Below are 20,306 nucleotides of genomic sequence, written 5' to 3'. Positions count from 1 at the left end.
TGGCCGGGGCCCTGCAATTACTAAAAGAATCTTTCCGCGCTTTAAAAAAAAATAGAAAATCGTGCCAGAAATAGGGGGCGGGTTATCTTTTTTGGGGGTGGGTCATCTCTAGGGATGTTACAATACTGTAGTGTTTAAAACCACTATTGAAAATTTTGAATATTTGCACAAAAACTGGAATTTCATAAACTTTAAACGTTCGGTTGGTATCTTTTCTTACTTTATAAAAGCTCATTGGCACTAGTGGGACCTGAGCATACTCGCTCGGAATGCCACAGACTCTTTGTTGCGGTGTCATTTTAAGGATAAAAGCTAGCGTTTTCTTTTAATCTTCTGTTTGCAGAAACTTGGTGGTCGCAGTGTCGGTACAGTCCCCCAGTGAGGACACTTGAATGCAGCTTATAGATTGGACCCGAGCATTGCGTGGGCACTCGATTTGAGCTTGTAGTAATTGATAGCTCGATAAGCATTTGGGTTTGGTTTCCAATCGCTGCAATGACGACGGTAGTTTAACCACAACAGTGTCTGGAACTCATAGCGTCTTTTGTGCTCTGCCAAATCCAGCGCATGGTTATGATAAACATTGGTGGCATATAGTCGGCTCCAGATCACTGGGCCTCTTGTTCTGGCTGCGAGATGAGGGGGCGAACGCTGCTCGGATTTCGTCATTTCCTTCTGCAGCTACCATTGTGTGGGGAGAAAATCTAACAGATTCTTTATAGGGGTTCATTCTAAGCAATATTCGTGCAAAGTACATATTTTGGTGAGCCTAAGTACATAAAAATCTTGGCGAGCCTAAATACATAAGGTATTTAGGCTCGCCAAGATTTTTATTTGTACATGACATATGAGAGCCTAACTATCCGGAACACAATTTGCGGCTTAAAATTCGTTTTCTTTTTGCGTCAAAACCACCAATCAAGATTTGGCCAGTTTGAGTAGCACTCACTCTCTTTTTTGTGGTCACGTCACATTTTCTAAGGTTTAGACACAACCACCAAAGATAATCAAAGTCGTGGGCCATCGAAGGCACACACCCAATACTAAAAATAGACAAAAATATGATACCCATCTTTTGTGGGTTCTAAAATGCTGCAAATATCTTGATTGAAAAAAAAAAAAAAAGTTGCACAGCCATGTGATTTTCGGTAATTTTCTCATCCTCTATATTTCTTCTTCCTCCCGACTCCAGTTACGGTTTTGAGCAGTTGCGTTTTTTGACTTTATTAAAAATATATGTGACACTGTAGCGAAATATTGATTGGGTAATCTTCTGGCGCCATAATAAATCGCCTGGCAGAAACTTAAAACAAATTTTGGAAGTGTCAGTGTCCTTTTAAGGAGTGAGACAATATGGTAACTATGAAGAGGGGCCTGAAAGATGCATTAATGTTTCCCAACCTGGCGAACTTTAAAGGTCCGTTCAAACTTTTGCCACCTTTTAGAACTGAATACCTTGAAACCTCTTACAACAATAGGACACACCGGTGCCATCTATTGGGTAGCAGTGTAAACTTGGCGGCCAGACATATTTTCTATTTCTCTCACGCATTATCCTTTCTTTCTTGGTTCGAAAAACCTTTTTTCAACGTTATAAACGAGCCTTTCTTATAGGTATTACGCACATTTGACCTCGGGAATCCCGCAAAACCTTCGCTCTTGTGAAATGCAGTTCCAGGGTCACTGCATAGATGGCGCCAGCATGCCAGTGTGTATGCTCGTGTTAAGAAATTTTAAGAGGTTTGAACAGGTCTCGTCTCTCTCGGTTGTACTCGGTTGCAAGAGTGTGAATGGGCCCTAAGATGACTGCAGAGATTTTAGGGGAAGTGGAGGGGAATGGTGTTTAGTCAGTGGGAATGTGATGATGTCAGAGATTAGCTGAGATGGTAGTTATTGCTGACTGCATCAAGTTGGCCCCTAAAGGCCCGTTCACACTCTTGCGACCGAGTAAGACCGAGCGAGACAAGACCGGTTTTTAAGCGTCTTACAACGTCTTAGGACCAGCTCTGCTGCAGCGCATCCGGTCCTAAGACGTCGCAAGAGGCTTAAAAATCGGTCTGGTTTCTCTCGGTCTTACTCGGTCGCAAGAGTGTGAACAGGCTTTAACAGGTTTTGACTGCTTGGGAAGTGGGATTCTCGAAACTGCTGGGGCTTGGGAACTCTTAATATAGCTTTGTCACGGCTGCTTCCATCCTTCTTTGTACCAGCACCACTTACACTGCTTGTCTCACAAGCATTGTCCTCCTCCTCCCCTGGATAGTTTTAATCATTGAATATTTTAATATTTAATATTTGTTTCACTCTTTACGGGCATGGTACGACATGCATCAAGGTATGTTGCCACTAAGGATGTAAAAATGGTCTTGGAAATAATTTTCGGAATCAAGAAGGGCATTTGTTCTTAACAGTTTTTTAGCAACTTCTTTTTATTGAATCTTTGCAAATATCTGGCATGGCACTGCATGAAGAAAACTTCTTTAGCATAACTTCTTTGGTGTTTTAATATTTTTGTTCGAACTGAAGGACCTTAGTGGTGGAAATCTTAATCTGTTCTAAGTGAAATGAAAATAAACATTCCATTATAAGCTGGGGAAGTTTCTTCAGAATTTCCTTTAGTGTTTTCCAAGGAATTGCTCACTAGATACCTTGAACATTTTTCTCTTATTTGTCCCGATTGTAAAACTCGATGGTCTGCGTAGTCCACTGGATTGTAAGCTCCACCTCGCGTATCTCTGCAGTGCAGACGAAGGAAGAGGCACTCGAGCCTAGCTCAGGAATATGCTTCGTTTGTACGAGAGTTTGCACATCGAAGGTGCTTTTCGAAGACACATGCTCGGGCCTGTGCCTTTGTCAGCACCGCAGATGTTTGTGATAGAGAGTATATGTACATATAGCAATCTGTTTCGATCTTCAGGTATGTCACTTGCCTTGCGCAAGAAATAGTAAGTGACTTCCTTGGTCAGGCATAGTGCCTTTGTTTTGTAGAAAGGATAGGAGGTTAAGGGCCTCTCCACGCATAAACCTCAGTGCTAACTCTGTGCTCTAAACACATAGCTGACTTCGCATTATATCAGCGCTCCACTGCATGTGACTCCTTCTTCTCCATTGTGCATACAATGCAGCGCTAACTTTGCACTGAGTTAGTGCTCATGCAGCACTGACTTTGGATTATTTCAATGATGAGACGCACATGTAAACTGGCCCTAAAAGGGTACTTTGGCGATTTTTATAGCCACCCCAACAAGCTATCTTTTTGTAATCACTGTCCTTTACCCTTTTTGGTATGCTATTTAGTATCGTGAAATTTAAAATAGTTTTGGTGAAATCGGCAAGTGAAGATGATGCCAGAACCAACATTCAAATATGCTTGCGCTTTGCAGTGACGTGACCTCCCCTCAGGGGAAGGCGGGTTTGCAGGTCGAGCGGGCAGTCTAAAAATGTACTATATAAATGGACTATCCAGAACATTTGTTTCATGCTGTTGCATGGGTGCTGGAGCCAGCTTCCAAAGCATTCATTTGGAATCAGTTGGGAACAAAGTCTACAGTCCGAGGAGTGAACACCTGCCTTCTACTGACGTCACTTTTTCATTGTTGCCTGTAGAGACTTTCACTTTAAAAAATGTAATGAGGACAAAACTTGTAAATCAATAATTTTGAGAAGATTGTTTATTTTGGCCCAATATTTGGGTTTCTATTTCGGTGATGTTTGTTGGTGTGATTAGCAAATTTTGAGGTAGATCGGGGACTATGAAGAAAATGCCGGAGACTTGAGTGCGAGGCTTCAAGGAGACGGAAGCTGATGGTTGTTGTTTGCCACGGCAGGGGGAGTGTGTCAAGAAAGAGCTGCTGCTGCTGCTGGAGGAGCTCCCAGGTCTGTTTGGCAGCGTGGTGGAGGCGCTGCACAAGGCAGAGCCAGCGGTCCAGCTCTACAGGCTCTTCCTTGGGTTCACTCTACCCGACGGGTGAGGGACCGAGCAGCATTCGTTCCAAGGGGAAGGGGTTCGGGGCAAAGCAACTTTGTGGGGAATCGGGGACTATGCAACGCCAATAGACCCATTGTTACGAGAGGTGCGGTACCATCCGCGGCACCGAAAGGAATGCCGGGAAATCTAGTTGCAAAATTGCTTGTAGCAGACGGCGGGGTCGACGGAGAAAACGTGGACGAGCGGGCGAATGCACGCCAGTGGCTGTGCTGCCCAATTTCTCTCTCGCCCTCCTCGGTGTCATGTGGTAGATGCAGTGGATGTTTGTGATCTTTGCAGAGGGTCTATTCTCCCGAGTTGGGGATGAATGTCAACAAATCTTGATTTTGAATGTGTCGGCGATCTACGCAGCCTGCTCCCATAACGCCCCGAGCTGCCCGACTTGCAAATCACACCGTCTTTGTCAATTTTGTTGTTCGAATGAATGTCGACGAATGTGTTGGTTAGTTTCATTATTATGATTGTGTCCTGCTCCGGGACTTATTTCCGCTTTAGCCGCTTGGCATTTTTGCTGAACTTGAAAACATGGGGGGGGGGGGGGGGGGGGGGGGGGGTGCTGAGGGATGTGCCTCAGCGATGTGCCTCAGTTTGGTCGAAGGAATGAAGCAATTTACTAGGCAAAAAAAAAACAAAGAAAAAGAAAGGACAGCGTTGATAACTGAGTGAAACTTTCTCTATGCAGCATTCTCTTGCAACATAATCCCTTAATTTTTTTATCTTTATCCAGTTATAAAACAATATCACAAAATGTAACTTTACATTTTTTCGAGTCATGAGAGAGTGTTTTGATACCCTTGATATATGGCTTTACTCATAGCAGAGGTTTCTCAGACAATATTGATCAAGTTCTCATCTGAAGAGATGGTTCCTTGCCCACAAATCAGCTAAGCATAAAAATAACCAATCGTAGGAGAGAACGGAAATGCACTTAAGATATTTCACTGTCTCGCAATAGACCTGTTGCAAAATATGGAATGCCCTATTTGGTAACTGAAAGGAATTCTGGGAACTGGTTGTAGAAATCTGGCTGTGGCAGATTTTGGAGGCAACGCAGTTGAGCGGGTGAGGGCCAGAGTGAAACTACTCCACTCTTTCTCTCCCGTTCTTTTCGATGTCACATGGTAGATACTGTGGGAGCAACAAGGAGCATACTCTTTTGAGTATGGCCAAACTATCATATTCCATTTTTGTCTTTTCTCAGATTCCCGGAAGTTTTGATTTTGGTGTTGGTGGCTGCCTACCAGCTTCTGCACACTTCATTACGCGTAGAAACATTTGTCTTAACGATTCCCTATCAAGGGCCGAATCTTCACGGGATTTCGAGCCCCGTCGTAGGAAATCACTCAAGAAATCATCCACTCTTAACAAATTTCTCGTCGGCCACCCATGCGCGACCTCGAGGCAGACACATTTTTCGTGGGGTTGTCCGGGTGGTTTCCTGACGGGACCTCTGCCCGCAGCGAAGGCAAGGCCTTGCCCGAGGTGCTCCCCATGATGCAGTACCTGGTGTCGCACGGCAACACGAGCACGTACGAGTGGAGGCACGGGGAGCCGCCCGAGGTGGTGGAGGAGACGCTGCCCATACTCCCTGTGGACGTGGACAACGGCAATGGGGACGACCAGGCAAGGCTCGCCATTTCGCTTTACGAGTTATTGTTTGTGCCGCTCATGCCTCAGTTCACCATCTTCCCAAATACCTTTGTTTACTTTATGGGTTTCAGTGAGTCAATGTACGGTATTATAACTAGGGTTGTGCATTTTTGGGGTTCGTTTTTTCTTGAAATTTGGGGGTGTTTTTTTTAGAGTTTATTTTTTTGCACAAACTGTGTTTTTTTGTGTTGATTTTCTGTGTCTGACGAAAAATCTGTGATCATTGGGGCTTATGTCGAGGGAAATAGGATATAGACGAGAGAAAAAAATGCGACAGGGAGGATGGTTCGGAAGGACAGCCTCGCGGATAGTCAAGTGGGGAATGTGTTCCGGTTTAGCACAAAGTAAAACTGTAGATACAAATTTTCTGCCCATGAAACTTGGATTTTTTTCTGTTCAAAAACAGCTCTAATTTGGGGCTTTTCGGTTTTTCTAGTTTTCTGTGAAACCAGCTCGAAGGTTAATTTCTGGGGTTTATCGGTAGTATTTACCGAAAACATGGAAGCCTAATTGTAGCTCTGGTTATTGCTATGTGTTGTTGAAATGCTACCACCGTACTACGTAGTATTGTGACAGATTACTTCCTCCTCTGTCCCCCCTCAGGGAGGGCAAACTGCCTGAATTGCCCTCAGGGTGGGCTAAATTTTGGTATGTAACTCTAGATGCTATAAAAATGCTTGACTTGGGTACTTGCCCACTCATGCCACCGCTGTCATTAATAGTGTCATTAACATAGTGTCCCATCGCATTTGCATTTTCTTTTCATGGTTTGATGTGGCAATCGACTCTGAGGATTAGGTCAATCGCAAGTATCGCTTACTGTATTTACTTGAGTAATAGCCGCACTGTTTAGAAGAAAACCTGCGTGTTCGCTTTTCCGTGGTGCATGCGGCGTGCCAATCTCCGCGATCGGCAGCATGATTCCAGCGGTTTACAGGACAGAGATAAACGTCTTCGCGCGAAGATACCATCTGTGAAGATTGCATTTGTATGGAGAATTGTGTTCTCGATCTAGTTATTCGCTATCTTATTTATACGCAACGCAATGATTGGCTGTATATGTGTTCTGCGGGAAAGCAGACGCAAGGACCTTGATCATAAATAGTGCGGCTATTACTTGAGTAAATACGGTAACTACAGTCTTTGCAGTGAAAATGTTTGAATTCAGTCTTATGACATACTTGGCTGGTTATATGGTGCAGAAAAAGGGCCATAAATATGATAGCATGTTGTTGCTGTAGACCACACCACAGATGTCATGTTATATATGAAAGTCAAAGGAAAAACTCTGTTCATTCGCGTTTCTTTTATTAGGCCGTTACAGGGGCAGTTTCTATTGTTGTGGAAACTCGGATTGTCTGGCCCGTCACTTAAAACGTCTGAACCCTGCTAATGCAATTGGGTGTGCGAACAATGTGGCTCATCTAATTTTAGATTGGTTTACAATTTGAAGACAGAACTCCAGGGAAATGGAAAATGTATCATGCAGTTAGCATTACTGGGACCAAGTTCTCCAACCCACTGCACTAACTTTGTTTTCTCTAGACTTCAACCCTGCTATCCAAGTGAGGAGCGAGTTTACCTTGAAGGTTACAAAGTGACCTAATTAAACCGATATGGTAGGTAGACTAACGGAGCATTTGCAGGTTGCTTCTTATATTTCCACTTTTCTTGAAACTAGCATAACAAAACATTATTTGAAGGAAAAAGAAATATTGTTGTATCGGTGCCACCGTGCAGCTTTAGTGGGGGAGGGAACCGATTAGGTTACAACTATGTGTGACTTGCTTTTCCCCAGCCTCCGCCATCATTGAATAAAAAATGAAGGCAGTTATTACTGTTCATATTTGGAACAAACTGCTGTATTTGCTTGGTGCAAACGCCAGTACATGCATGTGGCATTAGTTTGTCCGTGCATCTTTGAAATGTTTGTTCTCTGGCATGCTCCCATATTGGGACATAAGGTTTCAGTGGCCTTGCTTGGTGTATTCTGCTGAAGCTTGATTCACTGATTTTCTTTGCTTGTACAGATCGACTTTGGTGACTTGGATTTGAAGGGGGCATCTTCTGACGCCTCTCCTGCATCTCCTAATGGAGACTTTGTTCACGTGAGTGAGGCCAATCTTTCCAGAAGCTGGATACTTTATTCTGTCGTATGCAAATTGAGCATCTAGATCTAGACATACAGGCAAGATTTTTACTCTGCTATTGTAGCTACATGAAATTATACATATTCAGTGTATCTCTGAAAAAAATAAACTATGCATTGCCAAACACTCGGTCACCGTCCAGATGTAGCGCCAGAGGTCCAGACCGTGTGATTCAGTTTCAGAACTAACCGTTATCTTATTTAAAAGTTTAAGTGATTTCATGAACGTTTTAGCAGGAAAATGGGCCCATTATCAGTAGCTAATGCCATTCAGCTCCATGTATATTCTTCGGCTTGGTCAACCACATTTTTCCCCTTGAAAGTCCTAGAAAATAACTTATAGACCAACACGCGACACGGCCCTGTTTACCAACTTGGCCGGAAGGCCGCGCATGTGCAGGAGCTATGTAGGCAGAAGTGGCGGGGCTCTCCGTGTTTTCGCTATTGCGTTCTATGGCGTGCGCTCGTTGTCGACATTGTAGAGACGCTAGCTTTATTTGTGCGTAGTATTTCCTGCCAACGTATGTCGTACGTTATGCCCACTTATTTGAGCTCGCTACCCAAGCCTGAGCAACAATGGTATCAAGACAAACTGTGGGTAGACGGCGTTGCCTTCGACAATCCGTACGCCGTAAACAAGGCCTGCTGGAGTTCCGACGTGAAGTGGTTGTCACCGACGTCGACGGCTCACGTCGTCGTTTATTTAGTTTTTTCGCCAAGCCAGCTCACGGCCTACACGGTGCAGGCGCGCAAGTCCCTCGAGGCCTACAATTATTTCGAGCCATTTTCCGCACTGCCGGCGGGATCAGGAGACTGTGGGTCTGCTGAAGTATATTTATTAATTGATTAAATACACACAGCGTCTTGAAGTCAAGGTTTGATATACGGACAAAGCAGTAACACTTTGTCCGTTCTGCAGTGCTGATGGTAATGGGTTACTTTTTTCAGTAACATAGTAACGACTCGTTACTTTTTCAAAACAGCAACGGGTAATGTACATGCATTACTATTTCAAGTAACATGTAACATAGTTAAGTTGCTCGTTACTACTTCTTCCCGAGTCTTAAAGAAATTACACTTCAATTTTTTCTGTGTTTGTAGGCGTCATGCCATGTGAATTCTTTAGTTTTCTGCGTTTTTCTTTGCATTTTTTCGCGTGAGTATTTAGGTGAAACTCTAAAAAGAGATAAATTAATTATGGTCAGTTTCTGCATGATTATAATGTTTCTTGAAATAGTATGAGCTTACGCATACCTGTACCGTCAAAACAGTAAAACGAGTAAAATCATAATTAAAAAAGTAATGCAAAAGTAGCGTGCATTGCTTTTTATTGATAACGGTAACACATTCCTTTTATTTTGAGAAATGTGGTCGGTAACGCGTTCCTTTTATTTGCGAGTTGCAAGTAACATATCTCGTTACTTTTTTTCGGTAACGCCTACAACACTGCCGTCCTGTCGCCGATCTCCTTCCGCTTGGTAGCACGGGCGTAGCAAGCCACCGACGAGCGCTTGGCCGGTGTTTTGTGTGCAAACACCGTGGGAACAAAATCCGGGTGTTCTCAATCAGACAACGGTTTTCCTGCACATAAGCGAGCCTCAGGACAGAGATAGCCTCAGGACGGACACTAATCTTCCAAAAAGTGCTTGCTGCACAAACAATCGTTCACACGAGGCGACCATTCTTTTAGATCCACAAATATTATCCACCTTCTACGCCTTTCAGGGTTCGTTGAAAACTTGTGGAAACTCACTCCGCCACCTTTTCTGTACCTTTCGGTGCAATCGGCTACACAGCTTTGCGGCATGCTGGAATGCTATGATGTCCATGTGAAACGTGCGCCCTTCTGCGCACACCACCCGGCTTGAGCGCGATTGCAGCGCCGCCGCAGCTCTGTGACGCCAAGCCCGCGTGTCGGTCTAAAGGCCAGCGCGCTGTTTACAAACAAGCCCCCACGAGCTGTGAGCAAACGCGCAGTTCTTGCACGAGGTGCAGGAACTGTGTGTGCACAGAAACTAGATTTGCGTGAAGTGGAGCGTTTGCGCATGTGCCCTGCCAATAGCAGTGCCACTACAGCGGCGTGATGTCAGGGCTGCGTGTTGGTCCATAACAGTTGAATAAGATAACAGATAGTTCTGAAACTTTAACAGCTGGTCAGGACCACTGGCACCAACGGGCATCTTGTTTGTGGTGCCTGTTTTGAGGTGCCAGGCCAGTTACTTAAGTCGAACCTGGATATGTCGAATTCAAAGGGGATCAAAAATAGTTTGATATATCAATGATTCTATATACAGAAGTATGTTAAGGGGATTCTCCAGTCCAATTTTGTGTTCGAGAAAACAATTGAATATCATTGTTATTGCATCGAAACGCATCATCCATGCAATATCCGAATTTTATATGCCCCTCTGCATAAGTAAATGAATTTTAAACTGCTCCAGTCGCCTCCTAGTGTAAATGGTGCTAATGTTGGCAACATTGAAGCTCTGACGTCACATAACGCAAAGCAAGCATTTCCGTCTCGTCATCTTCCTGCGAGGGAATGCCGCAGCGTGCTTCGTTCTTGTTGTTGTTCTCGACTTGTTTCGTGGATGGGTGAGATCGTTGTTGCGCAGTTGGGTGCCACAACCACCGGGTAGTACCTGCGATCTGCGAGACGTGCAGCGACTAGCAAAGTGAATCATTGCCGTGCATAGAAAGCACTGGGCTCCCATCAAGATTGAGATCCCGCTTATGCAGCAGTCATCTCACAGAAGAGAGCTACGAGCTAAGCTCTAAGTGGACAGAAGGCTTGTAAGCTGAGGTGTGAAGCTGTGCCAACAATAATCAACTATGTCCACCCACTCCTCACCCAAATCAGATCAATCGGTTTGATTATGCAGTGAAACCAATACCAACAACTAGGCCATCTTGAGACGATGCCAAAAGTTATATTTAGCATGCGTGCAGTCCGATTCTGTTTGACCCGCGTGTGAAATTAGAGCGTGATTACCCCGCAGGGGGCACCTGTGAAAGCAGGTGTTTGGAGAGTGGCGTCTCCACGGACCCCGAGCCATGCGGGTTCGCCCGCCCACGTATGGCTGTGCGTGGCTTTCCCGTGTCTGGGGAAAAGGGCATCCTGGTGGTTGAGCCAAGCCCGGGGTAGGTTTGGACCCTTCGGGGCCCCCCGGGCGAGGCAATACACCACTTCGGCCCCCGCTTCTCATAGACGGGAGTCCTGGTAAGGCCCGGCCAGGATGATTCAGTCTAGTTGCCACTTCTACTATCCCCTCCCTTCCATTCACCCTTGTCTTCTCCTTCTTTTCACTCTTCTCATTTCTCTTCTTTCCTTTTTCAACTCTTTTGGCGGCAAGGGCTAACCCTGGGTGGCGACAGACACCTTGTCTAGAACCACACTTGGTTATAGAAACTGGGCAGCACTAATAGAGTAACGTCTTCAGCCAAGCCATTCTTGTTATGGAGCGTTACCTATTCCCTTGTTGGGCTCGGTGGTGGGCGGTGCACCACAGTTTCCGAAAACCCTCCCCCTTCATATGGGTTCCAAACTTAAACCTTTTGATCGGCCCCCCAAAAGGGGCCGCACCGAAGCACTGAACATGATGAAAGAATCTTTCGTACTGCAGAAATTCCCGAAATTCCTTGTAATGCACTCGGAAGGTGACAAGCCACTTGGCAAACTTTCTCCCTTTCTGGTCTCCAAAGTTCTTGAAGGTGTTATTGGCTCCAATTACAGTGCAAAAAAGATGGCTTCTGATGATCTCCTTGTCGAGGTCAACACAAAGCAGCAGAGTGATGCCCTTCTCAAACTCAACCTTGTCTCCGACTACAAGGTAAGCGTCAGTCCTCACCGCAAACTGAACAGTGTTCAAGGAGTCATTTCTGAGGATGACTTGCTTGACTCACCTGAGCCAGAGATAATTGAGGGCCTCTCTAGTCAAGGAGTTACAGATGCACGACGAATCACTATCCGCCGTGATGGTGTGGAACGGAAGACAAAACACATCATTTTGACTTTCGATTCAACCACTCTGCCACAGACTGTAAAAGCAGGTTACCTTCAGTGCCGTGTCCGACCTTATGTGCCGAACCCTCAACGGTGCTTTAAGTGCCAGAGGTTCGGCCATGGGTCACGGAACTGTCGGGGAAGGGACACCTGTGCAAAGTGCTCCAGCAAGGAGCACGTCACAGATGCGTGCAATAATGAGCCCCATTGCGCAAACTGTGGTGGCAACCACCCGGCATACTCCCGCTCTTGCCCTGTGTGGAAAGACGAGAAAGAAGTTGTTACATTAAAAGTCACTGAAAGCATCACGTATACTGAGGCAAAGAAGCGTTTTGCCTTTGTTTCAAAAGGCACTTATGCCGAGGCCGTGCGGAGGGGACCAGCTCGGCCAATGGTTTCGATGGGAACGCAGACGTCTCCGGACGACCTGCATCTCCCATCACGGTCCCCCTCGAAACCCCCGGGAGCGGCGCCGGTGGCACCGCCTCCGAACCGCAAGGTGAATGCTGCCTTGCCAGCATCCACCTCAGAACAGGAGATGACGTCTCCTGCTCAACCAGCTGCTTCGACCTCTCGGGGTCGGGGCCTACCTCCCCACACCTCTGCTCCCCAGAGGAAGCCTGGGGAAGTGCCAAAGCAGTCGACCTCCAAGGGCCAGCTGCCAGCAACTGCAGACGAGCCCATGGATGAGGGTGGGTCGAGATCTGATGAGGAGGCTCTCCTCTCAAGATCAGAGTCCACCCCCTCTGCCTCCGGTGACTCTAATCGGAGGCAGAATAACCCCCCCAAAAAACAAAGTGCACCGCGTGTAAAAATAGATTTTAAACCGTAAGGAATATAGCTTTTTAGTAGAATTTGTATGTTATACTTATTTTGTTTTAAATGGTTAAAAATATAGGTATAATGCAGTGGAACTGCCGCGGTCTTTTACGAAATATTGATGATGTCAACTTTTTTCTCGATGAGCTCCAGCCTGTTGCCATCTGTTTACAGGAGACTCATCTTAATGAAACACATACACAGGTATTACGGCGACATCAGGTTTTTAGAAAGGACCGTGTTTCTTGCAACAGCTCTTCTGGTGGAGTAGCTGTGGTTGTGCAGAGTGGTATTGCCTGTGCTCCTGTCCCTCTTGCGACCCACTTAGAGGCAGTAGCAGTTCGTGTTCTGCTTGACCGCCTAATTACAATTGTCTCGCTTTACCTTCCACCAAACCTTCCAGTGCATGTACATGACCTGCAAGGACTTGTGGGCCAACTCCCGCAACCTTTTTTAATCTTAGGAGATTTTAATGCACACCACCCCATGTGGGGCAGTGGTCGTCAAGACTCCCGTGGTGGTGTCATAGAACGTTTTTACTGTCATCTGGCCTTTGCCTTTTAAACAAGAGACAACCGACTTTTTTTAGTGCACCTCATAATACTTTTACTTCCATTGATCTTTCCATATCATCACCTGCTTTACTTCCTTGTTTTTCTTGGAAGGTTTTAGAAAATCCTTTTGGTAGTGACCATTTTCCTGTAATTTTAGAAAGTTCAGTATCCCTTCCTTCTCTTCGAGCTTGTGCTCCCAAGTGGAAATTAGATAAAGCCGACTGGTCTTTATTTTCTCTGGAGGCAGCCGTCGATCCCGCTGTTTTTTTAGCTATGTCTCCTGAGGAAGCGACTCTTTACCTTACTGAAAAAATTATAAATGCTGCTTCTCTGTCAGTTCCCCGAACTTCTGGAAATATTCCCAAGAAATGCAGGCCTTGGTGGAACAAGGACTGTACGACCACCATAAAAGCTCAGAATAAGGCTTGGGGAAGGTTTCGGCGGTACCCGACTGTTCAGAACAAGATTAAATTCAAACAGTGCAAAGCAAAAGCTCGTTGGACACGAAAACAAGCCAAGAGGACCTCATGGGTAAAATATGTATCCTCTCTGAACAGTTTTGTTCCTGCAAAAGAGGTATGGGATCGTGTTCGGAAAATTCGGGGTACTTACCACTCCTTCAGTATTCCCCTTTTTCCTTCATCATCCCCATCACTAAAAGATCAGGCTGACATTCTTGCTGATCATTTTCGAGAGGTCTCCAGTTCTTCAAATTACAGTACTAAATTTAAAAAGTTCAGGTCTTTGGCAGAAAAACAGCCAATTGATTTCTCTGGAAGTGATACTGGTTACAACCGGCCGTTCACAATGTATGAACTTGAAATAGCCCTTGCAGTAAGGAAGCAGTCAGCACCTGGCCCAGATATGATTCATTATGAACTGCTGAGGCACTTGTCGGCTGAATCCTTGATGAATTTGTTGTCTTTCTTTAATCATTTATGGGCAGCTTCTTGTTTTCCACAGTGCTGGAAGCAAGCACACATCATTCCCATCTTGAAGCCTGGCAAAGACCCTTCCCTACCAGCAAGTTATCGGCCTATCGCTTTGACTAGTTGTCTAGGAAAAACTTATGAACGGCTTATAAACAGAAGGCTAGTATACATTCTAGAACAAAAGAAAATTTTCGATAAAAACCAGTGTGGTTTTAGAAGAGGTCGCTCAACCTTGGATCACCTTGTCCGGTTAGAGACTTTTGTTCGTGAGGCTTTTGTGAACCGGCAGCATTGCCTTTCTGTCTTTTTTGATTTACAGAAAGCTTATGATACGGCATGGCGGTACGGAATACTTCAGGACCTGTATAGGTGCGGTGTTCGAGGTCGCATGCTGCGTTGCATAAAGGACTTCTTGACAGACCGTTGTTTTCAGGTCCGCCTGGGATCCACGCTCTCGGATGTTTTTACACAGGAAAACGGCGTCCCACAGGGAGGTGTCTTGAGTGTTACCTTGTTCGCAATTAAGATCAACAGCCTCGCTGCAGTTATACCATCATCAGTTTTTTATTCATTGTACGTAGACGATGTCCAGATTGCTTTCTCCTCATGCAACTTGTCAATTTGTGAGCGCCAATTGCAGATAGCAATAAATAGGATGAGTAAGTGGGCTGATGAAAATGGTTTTCGGTTTGCACCAGAAAAAACAGTGTGCGTGCCTTTTTCATTACGTCGGGGGTTGTCGCTAGATCCCAGCTTGCAGATGAATGGCACTGACATAACCGTTAGGCATGAACACAAGTTTTTGGGTGTTATTTTTGATAAGAAGCTCACTTTTCAGCCCCATCTAAAGGAACTGAAGCGAAAGTGTCTTAAATCTGCCAATGTTCTCAAGGTACTTGCACACGTCTCCTGGGGTTCTGACAGGAGATGCCTCCTGCGACTCTACAACTCGCTGGTTCGTTCCCGTCTCGATTATGGTGCAGTTGTATATGGCTCGGCACGACCGTCATCTTTAAAAATGCTGGATCCTGTGCATCACCTTGGGCTTCGACTTGCCACGGGGGCCTTCCGAACGTCGCCTGTTCCGAGTTTGTATGCAGAGACGCACCAAATGCCACTAGAAAAGCGAAGACAGTTCCTCAGCCTATGCTATAGTTATAAAGTCAAATCTGATCCTGAACACCCATCCTATCGTTGCTTGCAGGTATCTCCTTTTTCACGTCTTTTTGAGAACAAGCCAAGTATAGTACGGCCTTTATGCCTCCGCATTCAATGCATGTCTACATCCCTGCAACTTGCGCTCCCTGAGCGTAGCTTGATGACGAGAGTTCGAAGCATTGCTCCTTGGAAGGCGGTTCACTATACCTGTGACTGGTCGCTAGCGAAATACAATAAGCGATCTGTTGCACCACTAGTTCTTCAGCAAGAGTTTATGGCCTTGCAAGCTAAGTATAAGGACTATGCACAATTCTTCACTGATGGTGCAAAAACTCCACACTTTGTCGGTTCAGCTGTATATTCAGAACACTTTGTAAAAGCTCGACGGCTTCACTCTGTTGCCAGCATTTTTACTGCAGAACTTTATGGTGTGCTCATGGTTATTGAATATATATTAGGCAACAACATCAAAAAAGCTATTTTGTTTGTGGACTCCCAGAGTGCTATCCTTTCTCTCTGTTCCCTCAATGATTCTAAGAATCTGCTCGTGCAACAAGTACAGGCAGAGTTAAACCTGGCTTTCCAAATGGGATACAATATCAAGCTGTGCTGGGTACCAAGCCATGTGGGAATTTCAGGTAATGAAAAGGCGGATAGGCTAGCAGCCTCCGTTAAGGATGCTCTGGAAACACCTGTTCAGCTGCCTCAAGAAGATTTTAAACCGGTTCTCAAAAAAGCAGTTTATTATGCCTGGCAGCAAGACTGGGACAAAGAAATAAATAATAAGCTACATGTTATCAAACCACGTTTGGAGTTATGGGAGAGTTCGCACCATAGAGACCGTCGCCATGAAGTCTTAATGTGTCGCTTGAGAATTGGACATTCACGTATCACCCATCGACATCTTCTTTGTGGTGAGGACACCCCAGTCTGTGAGCATTGCGGTGAATCGCTAACTATACTGCATATTCTATGGCACTGCAAATTTTTTGATCAGGAACGCCGGACGAGTTTTCCTTTACTTTCTGGATATCTTCCATTTCATCCAGTCTTCTTACTGGGAGATGAACCTTTAGTTCCTTTTGATCACATTTTAGATTTTCTTAAAAAAACTGGCTACCTGCACCAGTTATAGATCCTCTGCATAGTGCATTGCATAGTAATTCCTTCCTTCTACTATAGAGTCTTTTAATTATCTCTTTGGCGCAGCATGGCCTATGTTGCTTTTTGCGCCATTAAACACCTAATAATCAATCAATCAATCAGAGCGTGATTATGATTCACCAAGCTTCTCCGAGTCAAGTGACGATCTAGGAAGTTACATGCATTTTGAATGATTTGTTGTTTGCCTTCGACCTGCGGGCATCACCTTTGAAAGAACGACCTTCAGCCGCGTCACCGATCCAGTGGATCCCCCAATATGTAAGCCCAGATGTCACTTCGTGAACCCAGATGGCGCTTCAGAGACACAATCTGTGTCCTCTAGCTTTGCAAGCGCTCCTTGTCTGATCAGTGGCCGTCGCAGTTGCGAATGCTCGAAACGGCATATGTTTGCTGGAAGCTAACGGCTGCCTTCAAGTAATGTCCTGCTGAAAGGCGCAATTTTTTTACACTCGCTTAGGTACATTACTAGGAACATATTTGAGGGTACAGCCTAAAAGACTATATAATTCGAAACAAATAAAAGACGTCCATTGACCAACGCTTGTTATCCTGACCATCCAACGATCCTTTGCGTTATGTGACGTCACGCAGCAGCTACGGATGTCAGTCATTGACACTGGCGAAATTCAGGGTGCGGTTTCAAACACATGCTCATGAAAGGTTTAATTAATGTGGAAACATCATATATCACAATAAATATGACGTTTGTCTATATGAAGGCTCCCTCGACCTAATGAGCGCAAAAGCTTAGGAACGTCCGGTTTTGACCGAACAATCCCTTTAACTTAAGCTCCAGTTGAAATTTCCACGTGTCTCTGCTAATACCAAAGGGCTTGACAAACAAGAACTTACCAGAGACAGCACCCAAGAGCCGATAAATACCGTAGAGCCTTGTTAAGCCGTAGTTGGCAAGGGCAGCAAACACCGCCGTCCTTTCGCGTGCGCCTGGCCGCGACCTTCATACAGCACGGGCAACAAAACACGAAAAGAATTAAAAAAAAAATGAAAGTTTCTTTCTTGATCTACAGAAAAAATTCAAGCAAGCAACAAAACATGAAGCTGATTAAAGTCAGAGAGTAAAAAAAGAAAACGCGAAACAAAACTGGCAAAGCAATAACAGGGAAAGAAAAAGGGAAACAAAGATAAACAATGAGTATAGTTCAAAGTGCGATTGCACAACTGTTGTTGTCACATACTCGACTTGTCAAAGACTTTTTTGCTGTTGCATATTTTATTTTGGGGCTAAAGAGTCGCACAGTGACAGCAGTGTTCCAGTGTGTGATCTGGCAGCAACTGGAGCAATGTGCTTGCCACCAGCGCAATCGGATCCCAGGAAAAGCGCCGGGAGGCTGGGCTTTTTTCGCTATATCGAGTGTGCTTACCATGGGAGTTCGGTACAGAAGCACACTTATAGAATTACATGTAATTTTCAAAGGGTTGTTCGGACTGTTTGATATAAACAATAATTCGAAATATCCTAGTGTTATATACAACAGGGCTCGACTGTATGTGCTTATTCTTCTATAGAAAAATTTTCTATAAAACTCTCGGAGGATCCAAGCTTGAATACGCTTCATTTCAATCAGTTAAAAATTTCAGAGCACATTTTTTATATTTTATATTTTTAATTACCATCCCACACCTAGTGTTAGAACCATGGAATCTAATCTATCACTCTCTAGATTCATCCACATAATAATTAACAGGCACAGTTAACAAAGCTTTGCAAGGTTCTTTTGTGCAGGCTGCACATTATTTCTGTACCAGTATAGGGTAAGTGTGTAACATAACAGTAACTGCTAAAGACAAAGTTTTTTTTTTTTTTTCATTCCACTCATATCTTGCACTTACCTGCATTTCCAGATATGTAGGTCCACCATGGGTAGATTTCCTAAATTTACTCGGACAATGTATTGATGAGCATCACAGCTCCATACCAACACACCTGCTAGTTGGTGTCCCAAGAGAACCCTTTACACCACAAACACACAGTCAGTTGGCAGTCTTCTACTAGTTATGAGAAGAAAAAAAAAATTAAAACGTTGATCGCTTGTTTGTACAAACTTTCCTGTGCTATGCAGACACTGGTATTTCAACCGCATGTTTTGCCCCAAGGTGGACTTTGGGGAAGGAGAGGAGGCCGTGGTAGTCGCCGCCGAAGACTCCATCTCATGGGACATCAGCGTCGAGGCCGACGGCACGGCTGCTGACGCCCCCGGGGCGGTTGCTGGTGCGTCTTCTGAGCAGCCATGGGCAGCCTTTGCATTTGGCTCCTTTCGCACGGCTCACTGCCTTTTCTGCGTCGGTCCGCAGAGCCTGCGTCGGATCAGGGGGGAGCCAAGGTGGCCAGGGGAGCAGATGCACTGTCGCTGTTGCACAACCCGGAGACTCGGACACTCTTTCTCAATGAACTTCAGGAGGTGAGACGGTTTTCTTTTAAAGTGACGCGTGGCAACCCTCCATGGATCTTTCTGGCTCGTGTTGCTCTGACCGCAAGACATTGTTGTGCGACTCAATGGTTCCATGTGACATGATGTCGTGTAACGTCGTAGTGTCGTGTGATGTGATGTCCCAACTTTCTGCTCAAGTTAGCGGGGATAAGTATTCTCTGCCAAATTCCGATGGAAAGAGCCGCTTGTTAGAAACCCTCCGTGAAGTGCTATTGCACCTTCGTCGCATTTCAAGAACATTATAAGCCGAGCATATTTTTTTCGGGTGTTGCGAACCTGTTGCTTAGCAAAGAGGCCCCTTTTGAGAAGAGGTGGCTGAATTCAAAGAGTATTATAATTATTAGGCTTGTACGGATAGCTATCTTTTTCTCTGCAACTGACCTACATTCATACTAAATTTTATTCAAAGTTGTATCTGTAGCCGTCCCGCAATCCACGTTTCTTCTTTTTTCATTTCATAATCTAGTTTTGAACTGTGCTTTTTGTGCCCACGCATGTGTCTGCAACACGAAGCCTTTCCAAAGGCTACACATCTATGCCTTTAACTTTGGCAACATTCTGTGAAAGTATCAATACCTAAGCTTTAGAGTCAGTGTGTAGCCTAAGAAGATACCTTGGCCTTGACACTTTTCGTGTAATTTGTCATCTGATTTATAGGAAATTCTCATGTCTGTGGCAGTTTTGTGTGCCGAGTGCAGGGTTTGGACAGCAGGCTGCCCCTTGGGGGAGCGCGTCTTATCTGTGAGTGTGCCTTTGGCGACACTGCCTCGCAGCTGGAGTGCTTCCTGGCAATGCGGCTGAGCGAGATGCAGCTGGAAGGGGACGCCTTGTCGGCCAGCGTGCTGCAGGAGGCTCCTGCAGAGGTGCAGCTCCACACTCGGGAGTCGGTCGGGGCCCTGCTGGACGTGGTGCGCTCCTCCCTGGCACAAATGACCGCCGTGCGCATGCAGCACCTCTACCAGCTGCACAGCTCTGCGAAGTGAGCACACCTCCGCTACCCGGCTTCTGGCATGGCTTTTTGCGGTGTTCTACACGTGCTTAGAGTCCCGAAATCTACCGGTAATATACGGGGTATTTTTTTTAGGCTTTACAGATTTGTTTACGAAAAGCCACAAAATCTACACTAGCGCAGTCAGTGCAGGTGAGTTATACAGCCACGGGAACATAATATAAGGGCTAATTGTCACAATAAGATGGATATTTATGTAGTATTTGTTAATTGACTTCTTAATTATAGTTAAAAGGAACATATGATTCCAGTTACAAACTTGCTGAGAGTCTTCAAAAATCACTACCTTAATATCCCGAACGATTGCCCACCTAAAATCGAGAGAAAATTGAGTGAAAATAAGGAGTAGGCTAACTTTCATTGTTCTGTCAAGAAAACTTGAAAAAATGCTATTTTTGGACTACGCGTCTCTGCCAAACTTGTTATTGTGGCG

General features: G+C 45.2%; 1 protein-coding gene across 2 annotated transcripts in view; it reads left to right on the top strand.

Annotated features, from left to right (window-relative positions):
• LOC8032063 (CDK5 regulatory subunit-associated protein 3) overlaps positions 1-19,843 on the top strand; it is a gene marked incomplete at its 3' end in the record, with an annotated part of 29,904 nt that extends 10,061 nt beyond the window's left edge. For both annotated transcript variants that reach the window (XM_040205763.2, XM_040205764.1), the window contains 6 exon segments: positions 3,825-3,964; positions 5,446-5,608; positions 7,666-7,743; positions 18,530-18,644; positions 18,728-18,834; positions 19,638-19,843. In XM_040205763.2, the coding sequence (XP_040061697.1) occupies positions 3,825-3,964; positions 5,446-5,608; positions 7,666-7,743; positions 18,530-18,644; positions 18,728-18,834; positions 19,638-19,843 (809 nt within the window).
• Between the last annotated feature and the right edge of the window lie 463 nt (positions 19,844-20,306).

Source organism: Ixodes scapularis, unplaced genomic scaffold, assembly GCF_016920785.2.
Source record: "Ixodes scapularis isolate PalLabHiFi unplaced genomic scaffold, ASM1692078v2 PGA_scaffold0__279_contigs__length_252992795, whole genome shotgun sequence".
In the NCBI taxonomy this organism is placed as follows: Eukaryota; Metazoa; Arthropoda; class Arachnida; order Ixodida; family Ixodidae; genus Ixodes; species Ixodes scapularis.
Note: the sequence above shows the minus strand (reverse complement) of the source record. Positions and strands in the feature narration are given on the sequence as shown.